The 9,872-nt window shown below is 45.1% G+C and overlaps 1 protein-coding gene across 1 annotated transcript; it reads right to left on the bottom strand.

Annotated features, from left to right (window-relative positions):
- Positions 1–319: 319 nt before the first annotated feature.
- On the bottom strand, positions 320–7,994 carry Rtp1 (receptor transporter protein 1). Its single transcript, XM_005330991.3, has 2 exons — positions 7,640–7,994; positions 320–5,867 (listed from the first exon to the last, which is right to left on the bottom strand). The coding sequence occupies exons 1-2, from the start codon at positions 7,909–7,911 to the stop codon at positions 5,348–5,350; spliced, it is 792 nt and encodes a 263-aa protein (XP_005331048.1). The 5' UTR covers positions 7,912–7,994; the 3' UTR covers positions 320–5,347.
- Between the last annotated feature and the right edge of the window lie 1,878 nt (positions 7,995–9,872).

Raw genomic sequence — 9,872 nt, 5'->3', positions numbered from 1 at the left:
CATCAGCATATACGTAATAAATAAACCCCCAGGCTAGACGAGATCACATGGACAAACTAGAGAAGCAAACAGAAGGCACATGATAAGACCCTAAAGATAGCGGCAGGCAGGAGTCAGGCCTGGGCCGTGAAACCTATAAAGAAGATTGAGAGGGAGCCAGAAGACCAAGGCATATCAGGAGCAGGGTGTCCCTGGAACCAAGCACACAGTGTTTGCAGTTGGTCAATATTGTTGTCCTTTGAGAGGTCAAGAAGAAAACAAGGTTTACAAGTATATATTGAGGTTGGGGATGCAGCCCAGCAGGGGAGTGCTTGCCCAGCATGCAACAGGCCCTGGGAGCCATCCTCAGCACTGAAAGAAAGGAAGGAAGAGAGAGAGAGAGAGAGAGAGAAAGAAAGAAAGAAAGAAAGAAAGAAAGAAAGAAAGGAAGGAAGGAAGGAAGGAAGGAAGGAAGGAAGGAAGGAAGGAAAGAAAGAAAGAAAGAAAGAAAGAAAGAAAGAAAGAAAGAAAGAAAGAAAGAAAGAAAGAAAGAAAGAAAGAAAGAAAGAAAGAAAGAAAGAAAGAAAAGTACATTGTATGTAGCCATAGCCTGCTGGTAACCTGAGTGGGGTCAGTTTCTGCAAAGTCATGGGGGTGCGAATCAGCCCGTAGCATCAGTGGGAGGTGACAATGTGGAGACAGAGAATGTGGACAGTGTTTGAAATACTGGGTTTTGAAAGGAAGGAGGAAAGGCAGGATCTGGAGGAGATCGTGGGGTTGAGGGAGGAAAGGGAAGTTGAAAACTGAGGGAGAGGGCAGATGGGCACAGGTCTGGGGTCCATCATCCGAACTGACCACATGGACTGTGTCCAGAGGGGAACAGCCTGGTGGACCCATTGGGATAGGCTGAAACACACAAACACCATCTAATCTAAGCATGAAAGGGAATGTACTAGGAAAATATGGGCCAATTCGCTGAATGAATTAGTGTTAACATATTAATATATATTGGAGAATAAGACTCAGTAAAGGAAAAATTTGACCCTGCTGGGAATGTGAATAGCAGGAAGTGTTTTACAGCCGAGCCAGGGGGCCACCACTGGAATTAATATGCTCCATCTGTTCTCAGGGTTTTTATCATTTTGCTCCTCATTGAAATTCCAGTTGCCTCTCTTGGGCCATGTGTCCTTGGTTGGGAGCTAGGGAGAGGAGCCAGCTCCTTAAAACCCTCCAGACTACCATCCACAGGGAGAGGTCAGGGTGCTGGGCCCCCACAAAGAAATACAAAGAGGATAGAACTGAAAGGGGGGAGCTTTTTCTTTTCCTGAGAAAGTCAGAGCAAGGACACAAACCTTGTTTTCAGACCCCATTCAGAATTTATCCACTTAGTTAAGGCACTCATGGCCCAATCATGAGTCTTACAGGGGTAAACCTTTAACTACAGGGAGGAAAGACCCAGAGAAGAGAACCACCCCACCCCCACCACCCTGAAACACGTTTCCCTGGCGTCTCAGATGGTTCAGTGGGACACAACTGTTGAGAGCCACAGCCTAAGGTGCCCCAGCAAACTTCCAGCTGCCAGCAAAGTTCCAGCTGCCAGCTGATGATTGGCTCACAGTGGCCCCAGCAACTTCTAGCTGCCAACTGATTGGCTCCTCTGCGGTGATGCTCATTGGGCTGTTTCCCTGCCCTTTCAGACCACAGAGCTGCACATTGGGGAATTTTTTGGCTCCGCCCATGCGACCCAGCCAATCGGCATCAAGAGCAGGAGGAGGGGGGAAGTTGAGAGGCTTGTGGGAAGCCATTGGTAGCAGTTGGGCTCTAAAGGTTTTTCCTGAGGAGCTGTTTTGTTTGGGGTGTGTGGTTCTAAAAATAAAGTTCATTTCTTTTGACAAGTGGCTCCTGAATTGTGCCCAGCCAGACTGCAGCACCCAACTGCCAGTCACCAGCTGAGGCAGCCAACTTAAGACTGCTTCTATTGGCTTTCTCAGCTGCTCGGCCTCCTTACTGAGGTCCTGAGTTCATAGGCCTCCAGAAATTACTTCTGCTTATGCTTCCTGGGAACTCAGCCCAGGGCAAAGGCCACAGGGATCTGGAGCCTGGAGGTGGGTGAGGATTCAGGGTACAGCATGAAACAGTGTGGCAGAGGATCCTGGCTGAGAGGATGAGACCTGAGCAAAGGCTTGAGGGAGGTCAGAGAGAAGGTCCAGTAAAAAACTACTCAAGACAAAGAGGGCTAAATAGAGGTTCAAATAGGGCCCTGGGCAGGAGCATGCCTGCTGTGTTGGGGAACAGCAAGGGAGCCAGGGTAGCTATAGAAGGAAGGGGGAAGCATGCTGAAAAGTGTCACTAAGATGGCTGGAGCCACATCCTATCTGGCCTCGAAGGACCTGGCTTTTGCAGAACAGCAAAGGGAGCAGCAGAATGGCAGGACCTGACTTTGGATAAAAGAATGACAGTGTTGAGGAAACGGGAAGAACACTCCCCAAGGGATCCCACTTGTAAGAGCTCAACCTGGCAGATGAAAAAAGACAAATCCTTCAGAGGGAGGCCTAAAAGGAAAATGCCTTCTTTAAAAGGTCGAGCTATCCAACAGTGGCCTGAGCTGTCTTGGGTGGTAATGATCTCCCTGACCCCGGGGGTGCTCAAAAAAAGACTGCATAACCTGTCATCAGAGAGGATGTAAAAACAATGCTTTATATGGGTTGGAACAGGATGATACAAAGAAAGACCTTGAGATGTTCCAAACCCTAAAACAGTACCTGATATCCAGAGAGAATGATGATCAGCTAAAAGTCCCAGGGAAATCTATCTAAAATTAAACCAGGACCCATATAGCTCCCTGTGCTTTTAGGGTTCAGAGCCCCATATACAAGCCCATGACACCTTCTGGGAAAAAATCAAAACAAACTGTCTTCTTCCAAATGCTTTGATTTAAATAGTTTATTTGGGATATATGAATATAGAATCTAGGAAAAATAAGAGGTGACAAGAGAAGGAGACTCCAAATATTGTTATAAAAAAGATGTGCTAGGGAGATAAGGATCTGATTGAGTATGACCTAGCTCATTTGTTCATTTAGTTGTTCAAAACAATTTATTTTGTACTTGTTATGTGCTCAATATAGGTGAATAAAATGCATGAAATCTGTGCTTCTTAGAGCTTACATTCTAAAAGGGAATACAGCCATAGATGAGTAATAACCATAACTCTTGATGTGTCCCAGTAAAGGTGAAAGAACTCAGTAAGGGAAACTCTCAGGAGGATTCAGTCACTGCAGTAAAACATCTGCAAGAGCAGAGGGGGAATCCCGCATAGGGTGGAGAGTGAGTAGGGAAGCTAAGCCCTAGTCCTAGAGAGTTCAGGGAAGATCATCAAGAAGAATATCAAGGCATAATTTTTATGAGACTAAATGCAAATGGAAGCATATTTCTCAATTGGAAAGTATTATACCAGGAAGCACAGATAGATCACCTGGGAGTTCTATTATTATTTGGATGCTTAGGGCCCCTACCTAGAAATTCTGATTCCAGTGGTCCAGAGTAGAGGCAGAGCAATAATGTTTCTTTAAAAATTCCCAAGATTTCTCAAGTGAAGCCATGGCTGAGAACCTCTGTGGAAGGTAGAGCCCTCTGAGAGACAGGGCCTGCCCACTAAGTGCCCTCTGTATCTAGCTCCTAAATCAGGACTTGCTGCAGAGTAGATGCTCAGAATATGTGAACTGGGTAAAGAAATGAATACTGTGAGAATCAAGTGAAGGAAATCACAGCTAGTTACTAAAATCAGAGCAAGAATCAAACTGATTTCCAGCATCCCATCTTAACTATGGACTGAATTGACCCAGAGTTGAAGCTAGTTGCAACCTCACAGGGGGTCCCAGAAAGGGGAGAGGGAAAGGTTCTGGGGAAAGATGCAGAAAACCAATGGCCCAGTATATCAGGAACAGTAAGGAGAATTCAAACATGCATTAATGACCTCTAAGCCCAACTGAAGACATTCTGTCTTTATTTAAGTATCCCATCTTTATGTAAATGGCCCTTTTCTCTTCCCTACAACAAATGATAGTGACTTGTTATTAAAGAGGAAAGTTGTAGGGGAAGGAGGACAGGGAGTCAGGTTATTAACAGAGGTGGATGAATAAGAGCTCTTCAACATCCAGGGTGGTATCCCATCTCCTGCCCTCTGCCTCTCCCCCATCCCAACCCCTACTGCCAGTCTCCTCTCCTGCTATCCAAACAATATTACATCCTATTTTAAAGGAATGTGAGATCCTAGGTACTTCTCTATGGACAAATCACTTGGCATCCTTAGTGTCCCCTCCTCTTATTGAGGACACTCCATCCCCACGGTGTGGGTAGGCAGCCAATCTTTGACAAGATGGCCCATGTATAGCTGATGTGGGGAAGCTACTCAACTATAGTTGCAGAAAAAAAAAAAAAAAACGGAGGCCAGGCTTCAACTCTAGTGTTCTGGCTATCAGCACTGCTAAGAATATGAACTTTGAAAACCTCTCATTAAATGAAGAATCATTATATATGTTTCCTAGAGATTTTGTGCTTTGCTTCTAAAATGCTGTCTTCTAAACCTCCCCCAAAATTCTGTGCCAGTTCATTTGTACCAAGTGGGAAGCCTTGCTCTATGGGACTCTACCCCACCACCATCTTTCAGCCAGTCAGGCTCCCGGATCCTTCTGAGTGGAGAGAAGCTGGAAGCTGGGAAAAAGAGTCAAGGAACCCTGTAGACCCAACAGCAAAGCAGCAGCCTAATGCCCTCAATCTCTCTTCTTTAGAGGGAAACCTCTGCTGGGTGCATGAGGCAGAGCTGTGGGTGAGGCTTTTGTAGTAAGCAGAGGTGAATTTAAGCCTGCATCTAGAGGATGTGGAGATAATGAGGAACAGGAGTGGAAACCTAACAAGAGAGCCAGGTCAAACTCATTGTTGTGGAAAGGCCTTTTGAGATCACCTAGTCCTGGAATTTTCAAACATTTTTAAGGCAGTTAACCTTTTTTCATACAAATAACTAAAGTACAATTCCACCTAAGGTGCAGCTGTTATGATAGAAGCAAGAGGAGAAAGTAAGAATTGGAGGTGGGTTGTTGGACCAGGAGTAGGAAACCCACCCACTCAGTCCACTTTCCAAATCCAAAAGTCCCTAAGGCACCTGCACAGAATTTTGGGATACTTGTTCTTCCTTTGAAACACCCTGATCTATCCCAGATGGAGAACATGGGTAAACTGTCCAGAGTCCCCACTGAGACAAGGACAGCATTAGAACTAGAACTTGATCCCATTCCCAGGCTAGGTCTCTTCTCACCCACTCCCACCAGCCAGCAGACCCCACCCCAAGCCTCTGGCCCACCGAGGAGGGCTTAAAAAGAGCTGCGGAAGGAGAACTGTAGGTAGATGATCAACAGGAGAACAGTGGCCCAAAACAAGCACCAGGGAATAGAGCAGAAGTTGCAGCCCGAGCCCTCCTCAGCCTGAGGCTTGGTGGGACTGGGCGCCCTGGAGAAGGTATAAGTGGTCGCCTCCTCCTCCAGCAACTTCTGGCTGGGCTTCCAGTGCACGATGCCCTCCTGGCAGGCCTCGCAGAACTCTCCCCGGTGTCGTCGGTGGTCCTGGCGGCTGGCCACGTGGATGCGGTACTGGCCGCCGCGCTCCCCGTAGCACTGCTCGCGCAGACTGGTGATGAGGTTGTCCACCAGGCTCTCGATGTTCTCCTCCAGCATGCTGGACTCGTCCAGTCGCGCCGTGCCACACTCATAGCACAGCTGCTTGAATACCCGCATGCGCACCGAGCCTGCGCGCTGGGCTCGGTCCAGGTACATGTGGAAGAGGATAACCACGTGGGGCGATTGCCAGGTGTGCCAGCACCAGGAGCAGTGGAACCTGCAGACAGGGGAAAGGAAAAGAAGACCGGACTGTGTGGAGGCAGAAGAAACAGGCCCAGGAAGTGGGTGAAGGGACGTAGAGGGTCAGCAGCGCCTGGAGGTGGGGGTGGTGTGTTGACAGCCCCTTGGGTTTATCAGCCCCTTGGGCTCCCCAAGAGGCTGCCCAACCGGCCCCATTGTTAGCACCCCTGGGGCTAGAACAGGTTCCTTGGGAGTGGCATCCCACTGTGCTGTGTCTCCTGGGTGCTTTACAGAGGCCTCTGCCCCCTCCATCCCAGTTTCTTCAGGACTTGCTCCCAGATCTTTCTCTCTGGGCATCATTTCTCATCTGTAAAATGAGTGCACTAGGTGAGTCCTTCCTGCCCAAACTGCCTAGGAGTCTGATAGTACAGGTACAGCCCTGATCAGATTGGAAATGCATAATCTATCTGCACATTCCTATGTCAATGCTGTCTGTGGTCCAAATCAGGAAAAAAATCACATTATCACCTATCAGTCTCAAGTCAGTGCCAGAGTTAATGCATGCCAAGGCCTAGAAGTAGAGGCAGTCTGTGCCCAGAGGTCTATAATTTCCCAGGCTAACTGGGTCCAGCTGGGGATCACAGGTCACAGGCCAGTGCTGGGAACGCCATAAACCCTCCCTACTCAGTCCCCCAAGTCTTTCATGCCTTCAAGAAGCTTCTGAGTCCTTCAGGCAAGTGGCATCCTTCCCATCTGTTGATTTGGGAGTTTGATGTTTTCATGTTCATTTCTTCTTATTTATTCATGTCATTTTGGGACTAAAATTTTTCTCTCTCATCACAGACTACTAAACTTGAATTTTAAAATGTCAAAATCTCAGAAATCTCCCAAATAATTCTTCATTTTTCTCTGAGATGCAGAACCTAAGAGAGCCATCCATGTACATCCAGTGCCCAGTAATGCTTCTTGAATTGAATTGAATTGACTGAACCAAGCAAAGCAGGAAACCTTGCTTCAGATTCCAAGCTGAACCACTCAACTTCCCCATCTTATGTCCCAGAGGTAAGTCTTGACCCTATGGACAAGACCCATAGACAAGAGTACTAGAAGGTTGTCTCAGATATTATTGCATATACAAAGCACTTAGGGAATCTTATTAAAATGCAGATTCTGATTCAGGTCTAGAATGGAGTCCAAGATTCTGCATCTTTAGCAAGTTCTAGATGATGCTCCTTGGACCACAAAGCAAAGAACTAGAACTAACCCTTCATTTTGCAAATGAAGAAAGTGAAGTCCAAGAAAAATATTGAATTGCTCAAGAGCCATGGAATCTATAGTAGAGCTACTTTAGAACACCACGTGTATTTGATATTTTAAATCAAACCAAGCTGAGTTAAAGAGATTAAAATTGAACTGGCCCAGGAGCAAAGCACAAACCACACCATGGACCTCAAGCCTCCCATCTTTCAGTTTTCAACTATTTGTTTTTAAATATTAAAATCTGAAAATGTGCAAGGTGCCAGAGTTTAGGACTAATAATCTATCCTACCTCTTGATTCTCTGGATGAGGAAACTGTGAGAGAAAAAAAAAAATTACGCAGGTGATGGATCAGTAGAAGAGCTGGAATCAAAGCCAGGCATCCAAGCTCCCTTTGGGGGACTTACTCTGCTTCCCAGTCTACACTAGTCTGACAGTGAGATTGAAGCTAAGCACTTGGGTTCTGCAAATCCTTATCTTTCCTTGCAAGATACCCCAGGGCTAGGGACTTGGGGACTGCCTACATGGCCCCTACTTTCTGAGCTACTCACCTGCCTGAGGCGTGCAGTTCCAGGTACTGCTTCCAGCCAGGGGCCAGCACGTTATGCTTGAGGTTGGGGTCAATGATGAGGTCCCAGCTGTCAGCTGGCTTAGCTTCCTCCATCTTCTCATAGAAGACTTTCTTCCACTCACCTGTGGTCACACTTTTACACATATCCTCGTCAGTGTAAAGGGAGGGCAAGCTCCACTTTAGTGAGAATGTGGAGAATGAGGGCAAGTGCAGGGCAGGGCAGCGCAGTCTCCACGGTCTAAAAATCCTCATCGACAGGACCAGAAGGAAGCAGGACCCAGCTCCCTCCTTTGTCCGCAGAGGAACCTGTTTCCAAGGCAACCAGGCAGGGCGCCAAGAGACAGAGCTTGGAGAGGAAGGAGTCTCCAAAGAGGTGTTTCAGGGCCCGAACTGAGACTGCAGAGGCAGGATTTGCAGGTCTCAGTGATCCAAGACAGCACAGGGGCCTGAAGAGGCTCTGAGCTTCAGACCATTCTTACCTTGGCCTGCAAAGGGCATGGAGAAATGAGGACTTGAGAGGTGGCTCAATTTTACCTTGTTGCCCCTGGAGGCATCATCAGTATCTGGCTGCTATGGTAACCATGATACCTTAGGGAGTCAAGGAGAAATAAGATGTGGGACGTTGTAGACTGCTAGTAAGTAGAGCAATAATAATAAATTTTTTCTCTGCACACTTACCTATCCCGTGACTGATACACTGCCATTTAAAAAAAACATAATTGGAGGTCTCTTAAACCACAGTGACTATTAACATTGTACAGATCAGCAGCCTGGGGCTCATCTGGCCCATAAATAGAGCTTCTATTGAAATCGAAGATGTAGACCCCATATCAATTCATTCACTTATTTATTTCACATATATTTATGTACCAACTCTTATGCCAGATGCTTGTTCCTGAGTATGTACCCAATAACCATAACGTGATGAGATTCCTGCTGTCAGGGCTACGGAAAAGAGCAGCCATCTGTACACTAAGGTAGAAGCCATTGCATCAGCCAGGGAGGAGTAGACAAGATGATTTCCAGGGTGATTTTAGAGGGGCATTACACACACAGAAAAACTGCCTTTATTATAGGTAACTGCTACTTTTTAATAAATTATTTTTCCTTAAAAATTCATATGGAGTTATTATAGAAAAATTATAAAAATAGTTAATATTAAACAAAGGTAAGACTCTTCCATCATACTCCAGCCAAAATGATTATAATTAATATGATGCAATTTTTCCACACATGTATGTACGTGTATATATAAAAATCTACATGCACATTGTGACATATTAAATAATAATATATCATGAATATTTTTCCAGGTAATTAATATTATTCCAAAGCAGTATCATGTAGGGTGCCTACACTCTGTTGTATGGATAGGCACAATTTATTTAGCCAATCTAGTATTTTGAGGCATTAAAGTCTTATGTCAGTCCCTTACAAGTGAACCATGTATCTGTATAGTTTGATCAAGAAGTTCATGAACCTAGATTCCAAGCACCAGAGATAATGCTTCATGCAATCAGAAAACATGCCTCAACTCCATTCTTCAAAAGTTTGGTGTAGCTAGCAGAATCTGAGCAAGATCTCCAAACAGTGTGAATTATGGACAGCCTGCAGATCCTGAAGTTTGGGGGTTTAAAAAAAAAAAAGAATAGCCTAAAAATCCAATCTCCCCTCTGAGGAGAGAGACCAAAGACCAGCTTCCAAGTGCTCCAATGCCTCTGCATGAACCCTTGATACCTTGATTTATATTATTTTAACCTGCATTGATTTATCTTAGCAATAAGATAATGAGGACGCAATGTACAGATCTCGCATAGCTTACTGAGGTTTTTTTGTTGTTGTTATTTTTGGGGTTTTTTTTTTGGTTTTTAATTACCTTATGTCTTCATAAGTATCCATTCTTATACACTTAATATGCATCTTTTCATTTTGGTAAAATATGTGTGGATGTTATAGGTAGATATCTTTTTAGTTTGCATAGTAACAGTAATCACTATATAGTACTTACTGGGAACCAGCCATTGTCCTAAGCGCTTTATACATATTAATTTATTTCTCCTTAATAACAGTCTTTATTTAGGTAAAATATTTTTCTTTTTTTTTTACTTGTCAATGGACCTTTATTGAATTGATTAACTTATTTATATGCAGTGTTGAGAATTGAACCTAGTACTTCACACATGCTAGGCAAGTGCTCTAGTACTGACCTATGA

Source organism: Ictidomys tridecemlineatus, chromosome 3 (genome assembly GCF_052094955.1).
Source record: "Ictidomys tridecemlineatus isolate mIctTri1 chromosome 3, mIctTri1.hap1, whole genome shotgun sequence".
Taxonomy (NCBI): domain Eukaryota; kingdom Metazoa; phylum Chordata; class Mammalia; order Rodentia; family Sciuridae; genus Ictidomys; species Ictidomys tridecemlineatus.
Note: the sequence above shows the minus strand (reverse complement) of the source record. Positions and strands in the feature narration are given on the sequence as shown.